Genomic DNA, 24815 nt, shown 5'->3' on the forward strand with positions numbered 1-24815 from the left:
CACTATTTTGTTGCTGTCTTGCTTCTTGAACCTTAATTTTTTTCTTGCTTCTTGCTTATTTTTTTTCAGATGTCATGGTTTATTTCTACAGTTAACTGCTAAAGTCCATCTAGGGTTCAGAGATTTGTGTCCCAATTAAAGGAGTCTTCATTGCAAAATCTCGAAGTTAGAATATAAGCCCCCAAAGAAACAATGCTTGATGATGATGATTGGTGATGATGATGATGATGATGACGACGACTAATGTATCAATGACAGTTCTCTTTTTCACATGCTATTTGGCTTCAGTAGTGCAGGATTAAACATTCCTAATAACAACATTGACTAACAAGATAAACTTAATTCCATTTCATCTCTCTTCTAAGTACCTTATGCGTGTTATCAAATTTGGTCCCCACAATCCCCTTATGCATTAGTTACTGTCATCTTTATTCCCAGAAACCTGAGTCACAGATAGATTGGGCAACTTGTCCAAAGGCATATAAGAAGCAACCAAACCAGGCCTCAAACTCCAGACTCTTTGGTTTCCACTTGACAAACACCTACTTATCTTACAAAATTCAACTTAAGAGTCTACTCTCTACGTAGCTCTCTCTTAGCTCCTCCTCATCAGGTATAAATACTATAGCAAAAACTGCATAATTACCATTTTAAGTTCTTATTCTGTGTCAGGCTCTGTGCTTGGTGCTGTATTTATATAACCCTTATAAAGTTAGGCTGCCTCCTAGCCAGGCAATGCAATGGCTTTATTCTAAGTCCTACACTGTAAAATTAAATTGTAGTTTTAATCTTTATTGCATTCTCTCTAAAAACTCCAGAAGGAGAATTACATTCATAACACAGAGCAACACTTCTTAGAATCCTTCTCTCCCTCCCTCCCTGCACCCTCTAGCATCCCTCCAGCCTACAAAGCAGTGCAGGTAAGCTGCCTCCAATCCCAATCCTTCCAAACTCCTAAAACTCTCTCCCTGAAACCCATCCCAGGACGGCTTTTCTTCTCTGTCTCCCTCTTTCCCTCCTCCTCCTCCTTCCTCCTCCAAGTCCAGTTTTTTCTCTCTAGAGTAGCTTTCTATCCTCTACAGTATAAATCAATCTACTATGTTTTAGGCTGCTTTTGCCTTGGCTCTACATGGTCAATAGGATGAACACTGAATCAACGGACCTCATTACAGAGGCAGCAGCCCTAGCAACAAAAGAACCTTCTTCTTAGAAGAAAAGGAGAAAAGAGTAGACAATGGCCATCCATGTTTATATTTTGCCCTCGTCATATACACTTTCTCAATTTATTACCACTACTCTGAGATTGGTTTAAATTTTTGCCATTTTAAGATGAAAATAATGAGGGTTAAGGGGCTGGCCTGGTGGTGTAGTGGTTAAGTTCGCACACTCCACTTCAGCAGCCTTGGTTTTGCGGGTTCAGATCCTGGGCATGGACCTACACACCACTCATCAAGCCATGCTGTGGAGGCATCCCACATACAAAATAGAGGAAGACTGGCACAGATGATAGCTCAGGGACAATCTTCCTCAAGCAAAAAGGAAGATTTGTAACAGATATCAGCTCAGGTCCAATCTTCCTCACCAAAAAAAAAAAAAGAAAAGAAAGAAACAAAGAAAAAATGAGGGTTAATTCATTTACCCAACAGGATAGGGTAAACTAATGCAGATCCAGAATTTGAATCCAGTCTGAGTAGATAAAAGCCCTTCAGTTTAGCCAGACCAAATACTAGGTATGTGACCTAAGCCCTTCAATCTCCTTTAAGGGTTCTAGTGTCCTCTAGGAATAGGGGTTGGCAAGCCATGGCTCATGGGCCAAATCCAGCCCACAATCTGTTTTTGTAAATAAAGTTTTACTGTGATGTAGTCACAGTCATTTATTTACATAGTATCTATGGTTGCTTTTGCACTACAAAGGCAGAACTGAGTAGTTGTGACAGAGAATGGTCTGCAAAACCTAAAATAATTACTATGTGGCCCTTTACAGAAAAAGTTTGCTGACTCCTACTTTAGAAGACCCTCATGCACATGTAACAGTTAACTGGAAACAGGACAATTCACCACAAATGGTTTTTAAATAACTTTTTAATTTGATAAATTTATTAAATATGGTAAATTAGTCATTTGATAAATTTATCTGTTGCAAATTAGGTTCTGGCAATTTTTTTTTCAGTCAACAAATTCATTCAAGAAATGTTTATGGAGTATCTACTATGTGCCAGGTTCTCTTGGGATTTATGAATGAAAAAGACCCCCATACTCTTAAGGAGACAGATAAACAATACATCTAATAACTAAGTAAATTGTATGGTACTTTAGAAGGAGATATGTGCTGTGGGGTAAAAAAAAGAAAAGTCGGCAGAAGATCAAGAGCACAAATGGAGGGCTATAATTTTAAATAGTGTGGTCAGAGTAGACCTCATTGAGAAGATGATATTGAGCAAAGACTGAATGGAGTGAGAAGAAAGGCACATAGATATCTAAGAAAGAACATTCCAGGCAGAGGGAACAGTCAGTGAGAAGACTCTAAGGCAGGAGCAACAAAGAGGACAGTGTGTCTAGAGCAGAGAGTGAAGGGAAAATTAGTAGATGAGGTCAAAATTATTATGACGGATGGACCATACAGGTCCTTGTTGACCACTGGAAGGGTTCTAGCCTATATTCTAAGTGAAATATGGGCCATGGAAGGTTTTGAACAGAGAAGTGACATGATATAATTTATGTTTTAAAAAGGTTACTACAACTACGTTGTTGATGATAGACTCTGGGAGAACAAGAGAAGGAACAGGGATACCAGTTAGGAGGCTATTGTAGTCATTCAAATGAGAGATGATGGAGAGTGGGACCAGTGGCTGGCAGTGGAGAGATGAGAAACGGTCACATTCTGCTGGATGCATATTAAAGTAGAGCCAAGACAACTTCCTGATGGATTGGATATGGAATTTAAATGAAAGAAAGTAGTTAAACTTTTTAGCATAGCAACTGGAATGATGGAGTTATCAACCAACATGACCATGGGAAAGACTGTAGATAGAGCAGGTTAGTATAGATGTGCATTAAACATCAAAGTAAAGTTATTGAGTTGGCATTGGATATACAAGTGTGGAGTTAATAGAAGTTTCTGGCTAGAGATGCAAATTTCATTGATTGAAATACAGCTCATAGCATTTCTTTGTTTCTTTTACTAGACTGTAAATTCTTTGATGGCAGGACCCCGTCTCATTCATCTTTTTATCTCTATCTCTTAATAAGGTGCCAGGAGCACAATGGATAACACTGTCTTTTACTGAATTCAAAGATGCTACATGGTTGAATTAATAAATGGATGAATGGGCAGATACTTACATGAGACCAATTTACACACTTTGAGAAAGGAATATTTTCCTTCTGTGGAAGAGAGAAGAATTCAAATTGTTTCATTTACCTTTAATGGTATTAGGAAGCCATGTTCAAGTAGATGTCACGGTAAAGGATCAAATATGACCTCCAAACTTGGCAGTGCACTGTCTTTCCTGTCATTTTAGTTGGATAAAGAGATTATATACACATTGGCAGTCCTAGTTCTTGTTAGTCTTGATATAAGAGAATGACTCATATTGATCAAAGAAGAGTTGTCAATTTCTGGACAAGCTGGATGATCAGAGAAATGGAATTCCAAAGAAAAAGGGCAGGAAAATTCATCCATCTGGGAAAAACTCTATATTTGAAAACTATGCCAAGAGAAAAATAATTCTAGGAAGAAGATAACTGCGCTAAAATTTAATGTTAAAATAGAAAAGATTTGTCAATATCATCCAGTCTAAGAATTAAGTATATTTTCACAGATTACTAATAATTTTGAGCTAAATAATATCTCAAGCCTATGATTTATTAAAATTTGCAATTCTGTCCAAACAAATTTAATACTAAATATTTTATCACTTTTTACTTCCAGATCATATTTGAAAAAGGAGGTAGAATAGTTAAGTGGATAGAACTGAAGTGCCAGGACATCTGGGATTTATTTTTTTCCTGAATACTCCCCAGTTTGTCACTATAATTCCTTTTGTTGACTTGTGATAAATGAGGATGCATTATACATTCTAAGATCTCCATCTCTTTAGAATTTTTGAAAGAGAATGAAACACACACGCTCACACATAGACACACAAACACATACGCATGCACATACACAAAGACATATTAATGAAAATTCATGATCAAGAAGACAATTTTACTTAAAAGGCCAAATATAACTTGATTTCAGAGTTCCAGAAAGCTCAAGTTTTCTCACATCAACTTCAGGTTATATATTACTGCACAGAAAGATGAGCAACACAATTCACTGAAGCTAACTCAGTTTCAAAATTATTTCAGATGTGATTGAGGATAAAAAATAGAGAAGTTAGCCTGGTAAGAATTCCAGGCCCCAAACAAAATGTATATGAACGTTCATGCTTTAGAGGTTTAGTTGTGCTTGATTTGTAAAAATGTTTATTTAATTTTCTGAACAAGTAATACTTTTACATGAATGCCATATATGGTATTAAAAAAACTCCCTTGACCCCATCTTCCACAGGCCCAGTTCCTAAGTTTGTATCCCTCTGAACAAGTAAAGATTTCATATATTTATCAGGAACACATTACAGTTACAAATTTAACCTATAAAAGGATTAAAAGTTACATGATATTGAAACCTCCTACGCAAGTTCATGGACTGTCTTTTCATTTGTTCAAATCAACTTTTGTGTTCTTGCATGTTTCCTGTTAAGTTTACTCATAAATATTTTACTCTTTTTCTATTGCTATTGTGGATAAGTTATTATATTTTTATATGAATAAAAGTCTTTGATTTATATATATTAATTTTGTACTTTGCTATCTTACTGAATTCTCTTATTACTTGTAGATTTTTCATTTGGTTCTCTTGGGTTTTCCAGGTAGATTGTTATATCATTCACAAGTAATTATAGTATCATCATCTCCTTTCTAATTTTTATACCTCTAGTTAAGTTCTTTTGCCTAATTGCCTTAATGTCTACCTCTAGTACAATGTTGCATGATAATGGTAATGTGGGCATACCTGCCTTGTTCCTGACACTAGTTGTAATTCTACCAGTGTTTCCCCATTAAACATAGTTCTGGCTTTTGCATACATATTTTCCATAAATTAATATTATTGAATATTTTATCGAGAATTTATGCTGAATTTTACAAATATCTGTTTAGCATATCAGTAGATGACCTTATAATTTTTCACATTAGATTCCAGGCCCAGATGGTTCCAGAGAGGACTTCTCATATACCTTGAAAGAGTAAATAATTTGAATCTGTTTTGTCTATTCCAGAATCTAGTGCATGAAAGAAAAACTTCTAAATCATAAAGCAAACATAACAGTGATACCAAAATTCCTCAAAAAGATTGCACACACACACACACACACACAAGATAACTGCAGACAAGTCCTACTTAGGAGAGTCGATACAAGAATTATGTGACAAACAATACAGCAAGGCATTAAAAAATAAGTTATGACCAAGTGGGATTTGTTCAAGAATGCAATGATAATTTGCTATAAGAAAACCTATTACTAAAATACTTCATATTAATCTATCTATGGAGAGATATCATGGTTATCTATATGCTGAAAAAAGTAGCCCTTGAAAGAATGTCTCTATTTCTTCTATGGAAATGGTTTACTTAGATATTTTAAAAATTACTTCTGGGATTAGTTTCAGCAAATCATATTTTTCTACAACATTGTCCATTTCATCCAGGCTTTCAAATGTATACGTTTAAGTTGAACAAAGTAGTCTCTTATGAGTCTTAATGTTATTTTTCTGTTTTATTCCCCATTATCATTTCTTATATAGTTATATTTTCCCTTTCTTGATTAGTCTAGCTAGGAGTTTCTCTTGTTTTATATAAAAAGCTAGTTTTCCATTGTATTTATTTTTCAAATACTTTCCTTTTTCGAATTCATTAATTCCTGCTTTTATCTTCATAATTCCTTCCTTCTACTTTCCTATAGTCTATTTTGTTGTTTACTGATAAAAATATTAAATATAAATATTCTGAGTAGTGCCCCAGATATGCCTTATAAATTGCGATACATATTGTTTTATAATTATTTTCTTGACACTATGCAATTTCTGTTTATATTTCCTCTTTGAGTCAAGGATTAAGAGAAATTAATTTTTCCCCCAGAAAGTAAGAACTTTTCTGGGTTTTGTTGTTCTTGTTTATTTCTAGTTTTGCCATCTTATCATAAGAAAATGTTTGCTGTACTATTTCCAATTTTTGAAATTTATTGAGATTGTCTTTGCAGTCTAGTACATGGTTGGGTTTGTGAATATTCTATGGCTATTTGGAAAGAAGGCATATTCTTTATTTAAAGAGTTCAGGAAGTATCAGATCTTCCTCATTATATTATTAGGTCCTCCATTTGTGCTCACTTCAAGTCTCAACTTACTGGACATTTCCTCTAATACATGTTTTCAAACCACATGCACTCTAAGCCCAGATGGGCTCCTTTCCTCTCTGCTCCTCTAGCACCTGTACTTCCTGCTATTTGAACAATTCTTGCACTGTATTATAATTTATTTACTTGTCAACACATTCAAGGTCCTTGAAATCAGGGAGCATGTTTTGTACACTGTTGTATCCTGTTGGCACATAGAAGGTCCTCAGAATCATTTGTTGAATGAATGGATAAATATCTCCATAACTTTCCCTTCCTTAGAATTCCTCTTAGAGAATACTGGAGAGAGGAAGCAAGACAACACTGGGAAGAAAATATTAAAGATAGTTTGGATGTGTCTGGCAAGTAAGTAGTCTTCCAAACAAGTCCTGTGATTCCCATCCAGACACTGGCAGCCTACCATATTGGTACCCAGATGTGGTCAGTAGCACACCTTCAGCCCAAGTGCACCAGGAAAAATGGCAAAGTGGCCAATGTTCACCAGCATTTTCTACTTCCCTTATTCTGTACCCTGTCCCTCAAGAAGTCACTAATCTCATAAGACTGCTCTGGTTCCAATATTCAGAAACCTCCTCAGTCCTTTTTTCCCTTCTGCAATGGAAATTCCAGCCAATTAGGCCAGTCTCAGTTGAGTGTTGGTTTTATTAAAGTAATTTGCAATAAGTTGTGACTGACTCTATCAACTTTATTTTTCAGGATATATGTTCATCCCCAAATGGGAGCCTGCTAATCTAAATAAGTCTTGGGTTAGTTGCTACTTATCTCTTTTTTACATAAAGCCCCATATACCTCCATGCTTTATTATGCTTTCAGAATGCATGGAATCAGAATAGTTTAAAGCAGGCAACCATATACAATCTTGACCTTTTCCTTTCCTTTCTTCATCTGAAAAATGAGGGAATTCAATTAGCTGATCTAGAAAGTTGTCTCAGCTCTAAAATTCTATGATTGGTATTCTGTCACCTAGCCTTTGCAAATTACTCTAAATAACTCCAATCACTGTTAGTAAGGACAAGCAAGGCAAATATTGAACTCATAATAAATCCTCAAATTGGAGGAGGGAATTGTATAGTTAGTCTTTGATTATCCACAGCACTGAGGCATAGCACAAATCATCTTAACAGTGAATAACACAAAAATCTGTTATCAATGATCAAAGACGAAAGAATGAGGAAGGGTCTAAGAGATCATTTGGTGCAAACCCTATCCTAGGCATAAATCTCCTGGAAAGAGGTATTGTAGGAAGCATTCTGGTTAATAAAATATTCCCATTAACTGTTAGGTCTAAGATATCAGAAAATATAATGTTGAAAAAATTAGAGTACAATAAAAATATTCCAAGTGTTAAAACTAGAATGAATACATAATGTCACAGTGGAAATAAGGCTGTACCAAGAATCCTGTTCCAGGTCTGGCTTTGATCTTAACTGGTTCTTTGACACTAGGAAACTCTCTCAAGCTCTCTGACCTCTGTATCTGCATGACTGTATTATGTGGAGATAGAATGAATTATATGTTGAAAGATCTTTGAAAGATCAATGTACCCTACACAATATACATAATACCAATTGTTCATGGTTACAATGTGCTTCAAATGTTACAGAAAATTAGACAAAATTACGCAAATTTAGTATTTTCATAATGTTACTTATAAACAAAATGTCTTAAATATTACCACCATGAGTCACAGTATTGGGTAAAACTCAACAAAAGTTTTGGAATGTATGGAAAGTATGGAAAGGATCAAATTGAATTATGAATTATAAAAGCATAAATGAATCTCTAAGTTGCAGTTGAGAGACCATACACTTTGCATCCTGTTTATCTAAAACGCCACAGGAATAATTTTTCCCGGTTTTCTGAAAATTAACAGTTTTGAATTTAAAGGTAAAACTGAGTCATTTCAGGCCAAAGAGTAATTTTAAAACAAGAATAGTAGCAGGAAAATTAGCCCCTCCCCAATAGCATTGATTTCAAGATACAGCAGTTGCCAAAAATCTCTTAAGTGCTTCCATCTAGGAAGAAGTCACATGAGACTAACTCCCACATTTAACTATAATGAAGATCCTAAATTGGATTAAACTATTAATTAATCTAACTAATTTGCAGTACTCAAGGCATCAACTCTAATGGCAGGATGGGAGTACAAGAGGTCAATTCCACCATGGCGATGAGAGTTAACATGTTTAAGCATTTACAAGGTACCAGACCCAGTTCTAAGCACTATTCACTTGTTATTTCATGTGTACCTCAACCCTTACAGCAAACCTATGAGATGGGCTCCATTATTGTTCCCATTTTTCAGCTGAGAAATCTGAGGCACTGAGTAATTAAGTATCTTACCCAAGATGTATAGATAGGAAGAGACAAGGCCTGATTTGGACTCTCAAAGTCCAACACTGGTGTTAATGGGTTTTACTACCACACCAATCCAGCACTGATAGAGTGGCCACCATCTATTTTCTTGTCTTTACCTCTATAAAACAGGTTTTTCAATGGCAGGAACCAAATATTAATTATCTTCATGTATCTCTCAGCATCTCACACATGGGGAACAGATTACAATGATTTGTTGACTGACTGTTGAAAATATTCAATTCATTTTGGGACCTTACATCTGTGTGTACAATGGCAACAAGAAATTGAGATGAGAATTTAAGTGATTCCAGCAAAAAATCCTTATAATGGAATGTTTTAGAGTATGAATGACCCAGTTTTACTTTCTATGTTGATCAAAATATAGAGAAAATTTATTAATTCAGACTACCTTCGGTAGTGGCTAGCTCAAATTGTAATATATGATTAAATCAGAAGTTCATTAAAAAGAACTTTCTGTAAAGAGCAAGATAGTAAATATATCAGGCTTTCTGGGCTATAAGATCTTTGTTACAACTACTCAACTCTACCATTGTAAGTGGAGAATAGAGAGCCATAGACAATATGTAAATGAACAGGTATGATGCATTCTAATCAAATTTTATTTACAAAACAAAGTAGCAGGACAGATGTAACCCATGGGCAGTAGTTTACCAACCCCTGGACTCCAGCATAGGTAAATTGACTTTGAATAGCTACTTTATACACGTCCAAGTAGGAAGCTTACTTGAATGAATAGATTAAAAATGAATATATTATGGTTCTTGTTCTCTTATACTGATTAATTATCCTTCCAGGTATCTTGCCTATTACTTTTCTTAAATTTCTCTTTAAAAAGTCCAAAAGTAATCATCAAATCTTACTAAATTCTGGATTTGTGAGACCCAAAGTAAACAACTTATCTCTCTTCTCTCTCTCCCTCCCTTTCTCTCCTAAGATACCATACATTTGTTATCTATTCCTGCATAACAAATTACCCCTCCCCAAACTTAGTGGCTTAAACAATATTTTAATCTCAGTTTCTATGCGTCAAGAATCCAGGCACAACTTAGCTGGGACCTCTGTTTCAGGGCCTCTCAGGAGACTAAAATTAAGGTGTCAGCTGGGACTGCAGAAGGCCCAAGTAGAGAAGGATCCACTGCCAAGCTCACTCATATAGTTGTTGGTAGGTTTCAGTTCCTCCTGAGTTGTTGGACTGAGGCCTCAGTTCCTCACTGACTGTTGGCTGAATGCTACCCTCAGTTCCTTGCCAGGCAGCCCTCTCCACCAAGGCAAGCACATGAGAAGAACCAGAGAGAGAATGCCAGCAAGAAAAAAAGTGCAAAAAAGATGGAAATTGTTCTTTTATAACCTAATCATGAAAGTAACATCCCATCACTTTTGCCACATTATATTTGTCAGAAGCAAGTTGCTAGGTCCAGCCCACAGTCAAGAGGAAGGGGTTACCCAGGGATATGAATACCAGGAGGCAAGAATCACTGGGGGCTATTTTAGGAGGCTACCTACCACACACTATGAAAACAGTCTGCATTGGTATTTTAGTGTAACACTGTTAACACTTTTAATTCATATCCTGTCAACAGGAATAATTTATACCTTCATAATATCTACATCCTTATAAGCTCAAAATATAACCATGACTCAATCTCCCTAACAAACTTCATATCTAGCATGGAACAGATCACTTATATTATGTTTCTGCAAATAAGGTGCTCTCCTTGTTTCTCTGACCCCAGGAGGGTTGATACATACTGAAGAACTCTTGCATAGTATTAGATAGGAAATATTAGTTTTTGTTATAATTACTCAATTCTAATTCATGAATTTAAAACTAGGTATGCAGAGCAAAAAGGGAAATGATGGGTGTTAAACTTTATAGGTAATATAGATCTCAAATTGATTTGATACTTACTTCTCCAGTTGGTTTTTTAATCATGTCAATGCTCCGTTCTTATTGATGATGTGCAAACCAGCCAAATAGAGGGCTTTAGTCAATAAGAAAGGGATTTTCAGTAGGATTCATGGTTTGTTTGCCATCTTGGTTCTAAATGGTGCATGATGTAGCAGGTATCATTTTTGTGTCAGGCTTCCCTGATCTAATTTTAGGTTTGGGTCATTTGTTTCAGTGAACTGCAGACCTATAACAAGTATTTGGATACAGATAGTTCATTTGGGAGGTGGTCTCAGGAAAGACAAGTGAGAGCGTGTGGAGTGTAAACAAGGAAAGGAGAAAAACCAATAAAGTGTATCACTGAGTTGGTTACCATGGAGGGCAACAGGGTTCAATCCTGCTGGGGATCCTCTGAAAAACTATAGAATTCTCATCAGACTTGTCCACCAAGTAATTGGAAATCTGGGGTCTTTATCCACCAACTCCCATCCCTCCATTGTTGAGGGCTGTCCTTGGGAGTATTCTAGGCTTCCTTGCATGCAAGTTGAGAAAGCTCAATTAACGTGCCAGAAAAATCTCTTAGGCAGAAAAGCAGATAGATTCAAGGGCTCGAAGTGAGTTGCTGATAGTTTACAGGAGACTTTCTCACTGAATTTGCAGGTGAAATCAGCGCATCTACTACACGTAGTCTTACACATGTAAATGTTTTTCATCAATACAATTTGTTCATAAGCAAGGAATTCACTACTTTAGGCAAGTTCTGCCTGGCACACAGCGGTGCTCAATGAATAAGCATTACTAGATGACATTGAAAGTGGTAAGATGGCAAAGCAGAGAGTCAGAAGGCTGGGACTCACAGCTCTGATCACCTTGAGATTGGGACCCCATCCCGCTGTAGACTTTGTTTCCTCTCTCATCACTTTCTCTTTCCCTTGAGTCACAGAATCATAGAATAGCAGAAACCTTGGAGGTGATCATCCAACCCTTTTATATTTCCAAGAAGGAACTTGAGGCCCAGAAAGGTGAAATGATGTGGCCAAGTTTGCAAAGTCAGCCAGTGGCAAAGCCAAGACCCACATCCCTGGCGTCTTCTCACTGCTATCACAGCCCTGCTGCCTCTTATTAGTTTATATAATCCTACAAGATTGGTTTCCACCAAGGGACTGAGATTGATCTAAACTCTCTGAAGCAGATATATGCAACTAATATTTTAGAAACTGATGTGCTCAATGCCTAACCAAAATCTTTTCACATTTACAATTTATCTTTTTTAGCAGTCTGTATACTTCCATATTGAAATATAATAATGCTTCCTGATGACACTGCCTTTTTTATTTCTTCAAATAGCCTGCACATCTATTTGTGTCATTTTATTCAGGAGGTTGTAGGATTTCTTTTTAATTACTAACAGACTCCTGCAGGCTAGTATCTATTGCAAATAAGTATCTGATTATTAGTGGGTGATTTGTGCGTCTGGTTTTTGTGGTGAGGAGAAAGACATGGAGCTGACTTGCATCAAAATGCTGCTCAGCTACAAGAAATGGACACAGTAGAGGCCAGATCTTTGGTAATTTACACCGACAAAAAGTGAGATCACCAGCCCAGCCAGACGCTTTTGTACCACATTAATTCCCAACCTCTGATTGACCTGTAGCTCCTTTCTTATTTCCTCCTCTCTACGTGTAACCTGGAGCATGATGGGGGCCTAGAATTTTTCCATTTCAGTTTCACTTTGGATGGTATGAAACAGTAGGTAGCTGATTAGCTTCAAGAGCTTTAGGTTAGCACGCACCAGGCAGGAGTGCCCAGGGTGCCATGCCAAGAAGGGAAGGTTTCTGTCAAGGTGGCTCCCATGGAGACATCCTCACTGACCTGCTGCCTCTACTGTGAGCTCAGATTAAAGTATAGAGCTAACGTTAAACCAGGCCACAGGCCAGGGGTTGTGTTGGAAAGCTTCTCAGCTACCAGTGACTCTGCCATTCAATTAAAATTAAATTATTAAAATTATATTCTCAGCTGTGAAATACTCTTTGCTCTAAAGGAACATCTGTCCTCATCCCCAGGATGTAGCATCCCCATGCTCAGAGGATTCAGGTACATTGTGGGGAAGCTCAGCACCTGGAGAAGCCTCTTTGTACCCTGGGGTCATCACAGGATTCTAGGTGTTCTTGGGGAAATGGCTTCTTGATCACTGCAGATTGAACTGGGCTTCTAAGACTGCCACCATTTTGTAGCCCAGAATCACCCATTCCCCACCTATCTTACCTACCGATCATCTCAGAAGTTGGCCTGCATCAGGAGTACACCATTGTGATTGCTGTGGGATGACAAAAGGTCTGCACATACTCACTCAATACTGGCCCTTTCACTCACTCTGATAATGTTCTGAGTTTCAGAAATGGTCAAGGGTGAGAGGTTTGGCCAGTGATGCCTTCCTGATCTGGCTTCCTCATCCTACTTTAGGGAGCATAGCTGACTTGGAAATCATAAATCAACAAAGCCCAGTCTAGGAGGTGGGGACTCCTTAGCTTTTTCATATTCCTCCTCCCATCAAGCCCTCTCTCTGGGGGACAAAAGATGGAAAGCAGGAGAAAACTTTTGTCATCACTGTAAACCCTATCCACCATTCCAAGGCCTTTCACTCAGCCTTAGTCCAAAGGACAATTAATTTCCCTCTTTCCCCTTCGTTGCTCCGAAGTATAAAGTTTGAACCTGGAGTGGGGTTGGGGGAGTAAATAAAGAAGTGGAAACAGCACTAATTGCTGACTGAGAAAGCAAATGAAAAACAGTGTAGTTTTCTCTCATCTTTAAGCATTCATTTTCACAGTATCTTCATGGCTGCAGGTGTAACTGTGCTGCTGTTTCATACTCACCCACTCCACTGCATACACTTTCTCACCTCTCTCTCATAGTAGATGCTGTCATCTGGCAAAACCAGTCTGTGAGTAATTCTGACTCACTCCCCAGAGAGAGGTTCCCAATGGGGTCAGTGAGCCAGAAAAGCACAGAATGTGGAGTCAAGCCAGAGTAGATGTGAATAGCAGCTCAACTACTCTTTCACTGTGTGATGTTGGTAAAATTAACGAGTAAACTCAGTTTTCTTTTCTTTTCTTATAATAGAGATAACTCAGAGTTGTGGTGTTGCAAGCTTTTTGTTGATGATCGTGGTGGTGGTTTGTTTTTTTAATGGCATATCTCAGGCCCTCTGATATACAAGAGTATTCACTACAACAAGCTTCCATTTTATGCGAACTTAGTTTATGTGAACTTGAAATAGGGCAATATAAAAATACTAATAAAGTCTTAACGCATGCACAGAACATGAAATACAACAAATTCTACTTTACATTTTTTCTCTAGGGAAATTTCTTGATTTCTGCAAGTTTTGAATTATGCAATGTCTTCAGGATCTCATCCCTGGCAACCTAATGTGACTGAGAGTCTACAGTCTGCCAAATGAGTGCTAAGATTTACATAAAGTGTCTTGTTCAATCCTTCAACGACCCCATAACACTGGAATCCTTGGGCCCCTACTTCAATAAGAGGAAACTGAGATTCCAAAAGGCTAAGTAATTTCCCCAAGTTCATTAGCCATTCAGCTAGGATTCAAATCCAAGTTGGCCTGCCTCCAAAGTTGCTCATTTCTTTCCTTTCTTTCCCATATTCATATTCTCCCCAATTTGTTTCTCTCTTTCTCTCTTTCACACACACATCATACATGCATGCAAACACTGACTATGCAAATATCTATTAAGTGGAGCATCATATCATTATCCTCCAAAAGCCTATGGTTTTCTTTCCAAGGCTAAGATAACCCAGTTGACTCTTTTCTTCATTGGGGTTATTTTCACACTATTGGGCAATTTGCTCCTGACTCCCACTCCTTCCTCATTCCTGCTCTTGTTTGAGAAGCAATATGCTGCCCTTGTTTTGTCACTGATGGTACAGTCACAGGAAGTAGACTATGGAAAAAATCAGTATTCTTGTCCATCAGCTGAGAATGTGGTGAGACATGTGGCAGACATAAGCACAGGGAAGAAGATGCCCCCTGGTCTTGATTCCTCCCCTTCCTCCAGATGCCACTCCCTCCTTACTTTGGCTCTCTTCCCCAGATGCCTGCATTTCTAGAAGGCTGAGACTTGGGGGTGCCTTTCTAAAGAGTGTCCCTATGGTGCCCCTAACAGTGGATATCACCTAGTATTCCTCATGTATTCTGGAGCTGGCAGTTCTACCCTTCTCTTACCTGCATGCTTACAAAACTCACATGGATAGTGTACTTTGGCAAGCTACTTTGAATGGTATTTTTTTTCTCCTCAAAGCCACAGTGCATGGTTGTATATCCTAGTTGCAAGCCCTTCTAGTTCTTCTATATGAGCTGCCACCACAACATGGAAACAGACAGGCAGGTGGTGTGGTTCTGCAACCAGGAAGCAAACATGGGCTGCTGAAGCAGTGACAGCGCCGAACTTCAAGCACTAGATCATCAAGGCTGGCTCTTGAACAGTTTTCTGACCACCATAATGGAGAGAAGCTTATTCATCTTTGGAAATAATATCAGTTTATCAGTTAACTAGGCCTATGTGCTACCTAACACCCAACAAACTAATTAGTTCCTGAAGGTTGTTCAGGTCCTGTCCTGATGAAAGTTTTGTAATCTAAGGAGTACCATTTGTAACCAGTTGGCTCCTGCAGATACCAGGCTTGGAGGCACTGCCACCCAATGGCTGTTTCTGCAAACAGCACCTTCACAAGAGTTGTGTTTACTCAATACTCTACCAAGAACCCAACAAGAGTACAAGACGTGGAGAGAAAATGGGGTGGGGGTGGTGACACTGGGATAGGCCAGGTAGTCAGTGCTGCCACCATCCCTATCTGCCAAGGAAATCTGATTTTCCTGGCATTAAACAGCAGACGTGAGCTCTTTGATTAGGCAATAAAAATGGCAACTTGGCAGTGAAATTGTAAAGATAAAATTGTACAACACCACGAATCTTTGGCATGAAGATTAATTTGACTATCTATGTTTTTTTCTGACAGTATTTTTACAGAGACTGAATGTAGGTAAGAGGCAAAACAGCAAATCAGGCCAGAATTCTCATTTCCACTTTTGTTGATTATTAATTGTATAAGATTTAGACATGCATTTAATTAACTTATTTTTCTCCCCCATAAAATGAGGATGGAGAGGGTGGTGGTGTACTCACATAGCACTCAATGAAAGACAAGTTGATTGAAGCTACCAAAGGCTTCTGTTCCTGTATAATGGAAGCACAAGTCAGGGTACTGTGACCAACAGGTATCCTTCATTTCAACAGCAGCATTAATCAGGGTTAATTAAAGATTTTCCTTCTAAATTAGATTTAAAAATTGTACTTTATGGAGCAGAAAATCTTCTATTCTTGTTTAGCAATGGTTTGCATGCATAGTTTGAGAATAATTAAACACTGACTCAAGCAGGTGGGTGTGAGAGATCATTCCACTTAACAAAAAATATCTAAGTATTTTGAGATTGCCCTATGAATTCTATTTTTTCTCTTTTCTATTAAAAAATAATGCTTGGTTGATCATAGTCATTTATGGTTTTTCCCCACTGTAGAGAACTTCTCTCCAAGGACAAAATCTTCCTTGATTGGCTGCTGGAGAAATGTCATAGCTTTCCGGGGTCAGCCTAGGGGCTGGGAACGTGGACATATTTTAGTTGGCACATCATTACATGGGAGTGCCTTGCCCATAAGGAATGGAGAGGGTATCCAAGCTGTAAAAACGTTCAGGCAATGCTTGTAGAATGATGATCCACTCTTCTGTGCTGGGGATAAACACTGGGTAGAAAATGGCCCAACCCATGAATAACTGGCTTCATGACACAGGAGGTGGTGTACTTTTTGAATATAGACAAAACAAATTATGGGACTTGAGTAAATAAATTAATGGCTTTATTTTTCCATTTTGAAACTGATCTGAGTATATAATTAATGAAAAAATTGACTCAAGAAAACTTGCCAAAGTTTTCAAAAAATGCCAAGACAGTGTTGAAAAGAACATTAACGGAAAACTAAGAAATGTCAACATGACGCCAAAACAACTGAGCAATGAGCTAAACTCCACCATCTAACTGATCTGTTCAAATATCAGATAAATGTTTATTTAGTGCCACAAAAACCTAAACCACTTAACTGGCTCTACTTTTTCACCAGATATGTTTGTAAACTACATGAATTATAAAGTCATGAGAATAATAAATATCCTTCTTTCCCTTAGTGAAAATAAATCAAGAGTAATCTGGATATCATTACCTATCAGCTTTAAAAGACCTAAGCTAATTTTTTTAATTTTAGTTTTTTTCTCTTTCTCTTTTCTTTTTTTTTTTGGTAGCTAAGCCTCCATATAAAGCAGTGATTATGAAAGGAATTTGAATTTATATACAGCTTGGATAATTTGTCAATCAATCAAACTATAGAGCTCTTAATATATGCACAAAGACTTGTCCTTGGCAGCATAGATACAAAAGACATTACTGGGTCTTTATCCTCCAGGTATCCTATACTTCAGTTGACTGGATAAAACACGCATTCATGAAGCAAACACTAAACTGTTTGATCCTAACTGTAAGTGAACTACAAATTCTAAAGATGGGTAAGACCACTGTGGGCTAGAATATGCAGAGGAAGCATCACCCTGGAGATGGAATTTGAGCTACCCCTTGAGAAATTAAATACTACTCCTGGAAATAAACAGGTAGAGAAAAGCCAGGAAGAACTTCTATGCTGAGAGAAGCGTGTAGACCAGGATTTCTCAACCTTAACACTATTAACATTTGGGGCTGGATAATTCTTTGTCTTGGGGGCTGTCTTATGCATTGTCAAGCGTTAGCAGTATTCCTGGCCTCTACCTACTAGAAGCCAGTGGCAAAACGCCACTCCCAAGTTGGGACAACCAAAAACATTTTCAGACATTGCCAAGTGTCCTCTCAGGGTAACATCATACCAAGTTGAAAACCACTGGACTAGGCATAGATATCTAGGTTTGGCAGGGAAGGGGGGTTGCTTTCTCTATCCCAGAGTTTATCAACCTCTGAATTATTGACATTTTGAGCTGGATAACTCTTCATTGTGGGGGCTTTTCCTGTGGATTATAGGCTGTTTTGCAACATTCCTGACCTCAACAGACTAGTCACCAGTAGGACCTCCCCCTGATTGAGACAACCAAAAATATCTCCAGACATTGCCAAATGCCCCCTGAGGTGCAAAATCACACCTGTTTGAGAACCACTGGGATTCTCAGTAGGAATGGGCTTAGCTTCCTCAAGGGTAAGTAGAATTGCTTAAACAAAATACAAGGTTAGTGTTAGGAAAGAGTGGAATAAGATGGAGTAACTAGGGTGGACACATGCTGTGTGAGATCTTGGATACTAGAGCCTGTAATAGGCAGCCACAGTAGTTCTTAAAAAGGTGTGTTGCAAAATGAAATTGGTGTTTTAAATGTAATCTTGCAGAAGCAAAAGGATAAAGTGCCATGGGGAAGAGATGAATACCGGGGTATCAGTTAGGAAGTTGTTATCATAACCAGGTGTAAGTGTTGATGGCCAGGGTTGTAGTGACATCTTTGGGAAGAGAGAAAAGAGTAAACCCAAGGGTGCTTTGCAGAAAGAAATGTTGAGCTTTGCAACAGATTGAATATTAGAGATGAAGGCAAGGAAACAACTAGGAAAGGAAACAATGAAGGCAATGATGAAACTAGGGTTGCTCGTGGGAAAAAAGATACAAATGAGATGAACGGAAAGGAGGGGCATTTAATGAATTTGATTTTACAAATACTAACTACAGTCATTTTAGAATTAGCACAGGAATGCTGGTGAGAGGTCGGAGCTGAGTGATGGATTTGGGAGTTTTGGAAACACAAAACCCTGAAATCTCTGTGGCTTAATATAACAAAGGTTTATTTCTCACTCACATTATACTCCTCTGTGGAATGAGTGGCCCTGCATCTTTTAGGGATCCAGGCTTCTTCCATCTATGGCACTGCCATCTTAAATGGGTGACATCCAAGGTGGCTGCAGAAGGGTTAAGTCCTACGGACCCCATGGGAGATTTTAGAGGCCCTGAAGTGGCATATATTACTTCTGCCCACACTCCAGTGGGTGATCCAACTGAACCATAAAATCTAGTTTACTAGTGTTCCAGAAAGAGAAAATGGGATTTATAAGAACTTGGCCGATCTCTGCAATAGGAGACACACATACAGAAGACTAAGAAGAAAACTACAGGAGTGGATGAATTCATTGAGGACGTGAAGATAGAGGGAAAATTGAAGAGGATAGTTTAAGGAACACAAAAATAACAAAAAGAACAAGATCCAGCAAAGGATTCAGAGATGTTGTTAGAAAGCTTGGAAGAGAACCAGCCCTGTGTAGTTGAAAGTGGCAAGAGGAGGGGAGACAAATTTCTATGAGGAGGAAAAATGCCTGCTTTTGCTAAGACTCTTGCTTTTGGAGACAAAGAAATTCAGGATAATTAGAAAAGGACTTATACATCTATATCCCACCTCAAAACCACCATTAGCTTATCTTTATGAGCAGTCTGAAACCAAAACCTCTCTGCCTGGCCTTCAATGTGCTGGCCCAGCCTATCTATTCACACCTCACCATGTACTTCCCAGGCACCCAGCATATCCTGGTCACTAGGTTGTTCACCATCCCCGAGCTCACCTACTCTCTCCCATCTTCATGGCTTTGCTTTTGCAGCTTCTTCTACCCATCAAAGTCCTGGCCTTCCTCAAGCCCTAAGTCAAATGCCACAACACCTAGGAATAAACCCTTTCTAGTTTTTCCCTGCCAACATCAACCTCCCCATTTTCCAGCAGCCTTTTGATCTTTCCTGTACTTTGGCACATGGTACCATCCACTCTGTATCAGTTATATGTTCACTTGACTGTCTCCCTCAGTAGACCACAGGTTTCTCAAGCACCAAACAGGGTCGCTGGGATTTACAACCCCAGGACAAAATAGACAATTTTATAGTCTAGGTCAGGGGCTGACAAACGTTATCTGTAAAGGGCCCCATAGTAAATATTTTAGGCTTTGCAGGACATGTGGTCTCTGTCACAACTACTCAACTGTGACATTTTAATGCAAAAGCAACCACAGACAATATGTAAATGAATGAGTATGGCTGTGTTCCAATAAAGCTTTATTTATAAAACATGTGGTGGGCCAGATTTGATCCATAGGCTATAATTTGCTACTCTCTGACCTATGTGAATGATATTTTCTGAAGCACGGTGTGAACGGCATGCCCTGGAGTGTAATCTGTGAAGTCCTGGGAAGAATCAATGTACATCTTAGTTATCCTCGTATCTTCTGCCCCACCTCCCACTAGCACCTAGTATAGTGCCTTGCACATGATAGGCCTTCAGTGTTTATTTTTCCAAATTAAATATGCCTGGAAAGGTACCAAATCAGTGGATCATAATAGCATTTTGAGAGCTTAATTACCTTTGAAAACTATTTTGCAAGACTGTAGTAAAGTAGTTTAGGAAGGGATCATGTAAGCCCAAGAATCATAAAAAGAATGAGACAGGGGAAGATGTGAGCTAAAAACATCTAAGGATGAGCAGCCAAAGAGAAAGAATCTGGCATCAGAGCTGGGTAAAAGCAACAAAAAGGCATTCCAATCCGGAGAGACCAGCACCGAGGGACATCACATCATATGTAATCGATGTCTCAAAACACACTCTAAATCCGTGTGAATAATGCATTTAATACCAGCATTTCAATGCTGGGAAGATGTTCGTGATTTGGAGGAAACTCAGAGACCAACCAAAATGATTAAGAGACTGAAAGGATTCATTTATGAGCAGCTATAAAAGAAGCCAAATACGTGCTTGGCTTGCTGATGGCCAAAAGGAGATGGGGAAAAGGTTTATAAATTACTGAATACTGTAAACACCAGGAAGGGGAGAAATGATGGTCAGCTCTATTGGACTTAGCTCTTGGTGTAGACATATCTCAGGCATTGACAAATCCTTCTCATTATTGGGTCTTAAAACATTTACAGGGCATCTGAATAATATATAACTGGGAATGCTGTGATTGGTAATGTTCTATTATTAAAGGGGAATATGCTTTCTCCAGAAGTGTAAATTATTGTTTATTAAGGAAAGAAATATTCCAAGAATACTAGGCATGCTGAGAGAATTAAAATGTGCTAATAGTCCACTCTTAGAAATATCAAATATATGCAATTGTGTGTCACGTCACATAGTGTAGAACTGTTGAAATTAAAGCACAAAGATGGAAAGATGGCCAGATCCATCCATCCATCCTCCCATCTGTCTGTCATTCAATCATCCATTTATCCATCCATCCCACATATCTAATGCTTACTCACTATTTTCCAGGCCCTGTGCTGGTGATACACAGAGTAATACTACACAGGGTCTGTCCAAAAAAAGCCAAAGCTTATAGTCTAGTCGTGGGGTCAGGGCAGCTGGTGGTCTAAGTAGAAAAAGACAGGTTCAATAGAGAGTGATAAGAGCCCCCAGTCCAGATGGGAGAAAGCAGAAAGGTTAGGGAGGCTTCCCAGGGGAGCTGGTATCTAAGCCAAATCCTGAAGGATTCTGAGAAGTCTGTTAATAAGAATGAGAATAAGCATCCCAGGTGGGAAAAGTGATACATTCAAAGTGCTGTAGATGACAAAGTGCTGGACTACTTTGTCACAACCTATGTAGAACTGACAAGTAATTCAGATTGACTGAAACCAATAGTGTAAGGCAGGTGGTAACCTTAAAAATGATAACTGGAATATATTAGGATTGTGGGTGATTTTTATTTTCCTGGATTTTTCTGCCTCTTCCAAAATTTCTCCATTAACAAAATCACACCCTTATGTCGCCAAACAAGTGCAAACATTTATATAGCACTTATTCTGTGCCAGACACTATTCTAAGCACTTTGCATATGTTAAGTGATTTTATCCACATAACTCTATGAGATAGGTACTATTATTGTCCCTGTTTTACAGATGAGGAAGGGAGGCAGAGAAAGGTTAAACAACTTGGCAAAGTTATAGAGATAGGAACAGAGCAGTGTTTCTTACTTAGGGCATCTAGCTCTAGAGTCTCTGCTTTTACATCCTCTGTGCTGCTATTAACTTTCTAAGTCAAGAGCTTATTTTCTTATCATTTACTTCCATAGTCCCAGTCTAAAAATTGATTTAATAATCAGATGTACTGTCAAATATTTGGGGGGAAGAAGAATGTTCATAACCCCAAAGTTTATAGTAGCAAAAAATAAAGCTAAAAATCACCTAAATGTCCTGTAATACAGAATAACTAATCAAGGTATGGACATTATGCAAGCATTGGAAATTATGATTTAGAAGAAAGTTAGATGACTTGGGAAATGCTCACAACACAGGTTAAAGGGAAACGCAAGATACAAACTGTATAATCCTAGTAAGGTGTTGGTGTGTGTCTGGGAAGGAACATCACTAGTCAGACTGGATTCCAATTCCAATCTTAGCTCTGCCAATTATTAGCTTTGTGACCTTGGGTAATAATTTCACCCACCTGCACCCTAGAGTCCTCATCAGAACATGGGGGTAATATAGTTGTTGTAATGGTTAGAAAATGAATACATGTAAAATGTTTAAAATACTGGCTGGCAAGCACTCAGTGTCAGCTATCAAAAAAATAGGAAACCCTATTTAAAAATTAGAACTAGATAGTACACATTCAGCTGGTGGTTTGATAAACATCCTTTGTAGTCTGCGGTCCAATATGTTACAACTTTGAGTTATTTTCCCCCTTATACTTTAAAAAACAACTGGAAGTTAAATGAGATGGGGTCACTTTCCATTGCAAGTAAAAAATATTTGCTTTCAGAATCTGCTATATCAAATTGTAAGATGTACTAAACACTCAACCAACCATTGAAGGGTTATAAAAGTTTGCTTTTTAACCAGATACCTTCCCAAGGCTAGAGCCCTGAGGTTTTATTTTGGCTAAATATTCTTGAATTGTGATAGCTTAAAACTATTTAGAAATGTGTTTTCATGTCAGTTAGGATGAATAGATTGATGACAATCACAAATTGGTTTTGAAGGGCCCAAGGCCTTACACAGTTTATTTCTCTTCCAAGTTTTGGAATTATCTTAATTATATTAGTTTTTAAATGCTAAGAAAAAAATAGAAGGAAATTAGCAGTTTCGAAAATAGTGTCCATTCTATTTTACCTCAAAATTATGTTTTTCTTTTTTTTTCCTTAAGGAAATTCTCATAGTTGTCTTTGGAGCTGGTCTCAGGGGTGAGGCTACTTGAGCACGTGGGATATACTTAGAGATGGAACAAGGGCCCGGGGCCGGTGGGTGTGTGACTTTCACTGCTGTACTCAGAATCTTCGAAGTAGAATCCAAAATGCTTAAGTACTTTCTTAAAGTTAGGCCAGAAAATCCTCGATGAAGGGAAATGTGGTTATTCTGCTGCTCACAACTTTAGGAACCTGGTTTTCCCGCAAGTTTTCATGGGGCCTCTCTCTCCCTCTCTCAGGTCTCCTATGTAAAAGCGATTGACATCTGGATGGCGGTGTGCCTTCTGTTTGTGTTTGCGGCCTTACTGGAATATGCAGCAGTGAACTTCGTCTCCAGGCAACACAAGGAGTTCCTGCGGCTCCGGAGAAGACAGAAGAGGCAGAATAAGGTATAGTTGGCCCTCAGTGCAATCAAAGTCAGATAGAGCTTGAGGTGGTGAACCACGAAATGCACTTCAGAAAACAGAAGCACACATAGTGAGCAAGACACTAAGGTTAATTTTTGTCCTGATTAGTCTTACCACACCAAATTTCTGCTCAGGTTAGTACTTTAAAATTTGGGAAGTTTTCTCACATTTAGCAAATAAAAATCAGGGCACACAGCTAAACTTGAATTTCAGATAAACAATAAACAATATTTAGTGTACGTATGTCCCAAATATTGCATGCGACAATACTAATAAGTTATTTATTATCTGAAACTCAAATTTAACTGGGAGCTCTGTGTTTTATCTGGTAACTCTAATTGGAGATATATACTCAATTTGACAAACTGACTTTAAAATCCTGTTGTTTTGAACATTGATAATTTGTATGACTTTGTGTACATAACTGCTTTGATTTTCTCATCAACTGCTCTGGCTTTATGTAAATAAGGTTCCTACCTTTGTTGACTGAAACTTGATAAATCCAATCAGCCTGATCATATTGTCTCAACTTACACTTCAATGCAGAAACCCAAAATTTACTCTATGCAGGGGTTTGAGGTTTCAAACATATGGCTCAAAAATCTCCAGTTCAGTGGTTCCCAAACTTGCCTACATATTGGAATAGCCTGGGGATCTTTCAAAAATCCCAAATATTGGCCACATCCCACACCAATTAAATCCTAGTCTCAGGATGGGGCACAGGAGTATTTCTGAAGCTCCCCAGGTAATTCCAGTGTGCAGACACATTTGAGAAGCACTGTTCTGGTTTGTAATCCACTTTCATATAGGACACCAGAATGCTTTCACTTGTTTTCAGTTTCAGATTCTGGGAGAGAAATATGCTCTTTGATATGGAGAATGTTAGTGCCTGTAACAATATCACTAGCAAACTAAAAGTTAAAATTTTTAATATAGGAGATGAGAGATATTTTTCAAAATCTGTCTCCCCCAAAATGATAAGTTAAATCTGCTGGTAAAGCCACTTATATGCTACTCTGTCAGAGCAAAAACAAAAATGTCTCTTTGTCAATCTTAATGCTTCCGAATTCCTTGATGTAAAGCTGAACGCTCGTTGTGATTTAGATGTTGCTTACACTGAGGAGCTTATGTGTGTGTGAGTTCACGGAGTCCTGACTGCATCAACCAAAATGTCTCCTGCACATTCTCTGGGCTGGTATCCTGCTGGCTGCCCTGTCTCTTTCTCTTCCTTACGTCTCAGGAACATTTTGTCCTGCCAAAGCCTAAAGAAACATACACACACACACATACACACATTCTCTATGTTGTACATTGTTGAATATCAAGCCGTTCTCAATTTTTTCCTCCCTTGCTTCCTTGTTGATGATAGCCATTTCTTT

At 38.2% G+C, this 24815-nt stretch overlaps 1 protein-coding gene across 10 annotated transcripts in view; it reads left to right on the plus strand.

Annotated features, from left to right (window-relative positions):
- GLRA2 (glycine receptor alpha 2) overlaps positions 1-24815 on the plus strand; it is a 268210-nt gene that overhangs the window by 210811 nt on the left and 32584 nt on the right. For all 10 annotated transcript variants that reach the window (XM_070502447.1, XM_070502445.1, XM_070502448.1 and 7 more), the window contains one exon: positions 23269-23418. In XM_070502447.1, the coding sequence (XP_070358548.1) occupies positions 23269-23418 (150 nt within the window). The remainder of the gene's footprint in view (positions 1-23268; positions 23419-24815) is intronic.

Source organism: Equus asinus, chromosome X (assembly GCF_041296235.1).
Source record: "Equus asinus isolate D_3611 breed Donkey chromosome X, EquAss-T2T_v2, whole genome shotgun sequence".
NCBI lineage: Eukaryota > Metazoa > Chordata > Mammalia > Perissodactyla > Equidae > Equus > Equus asinus.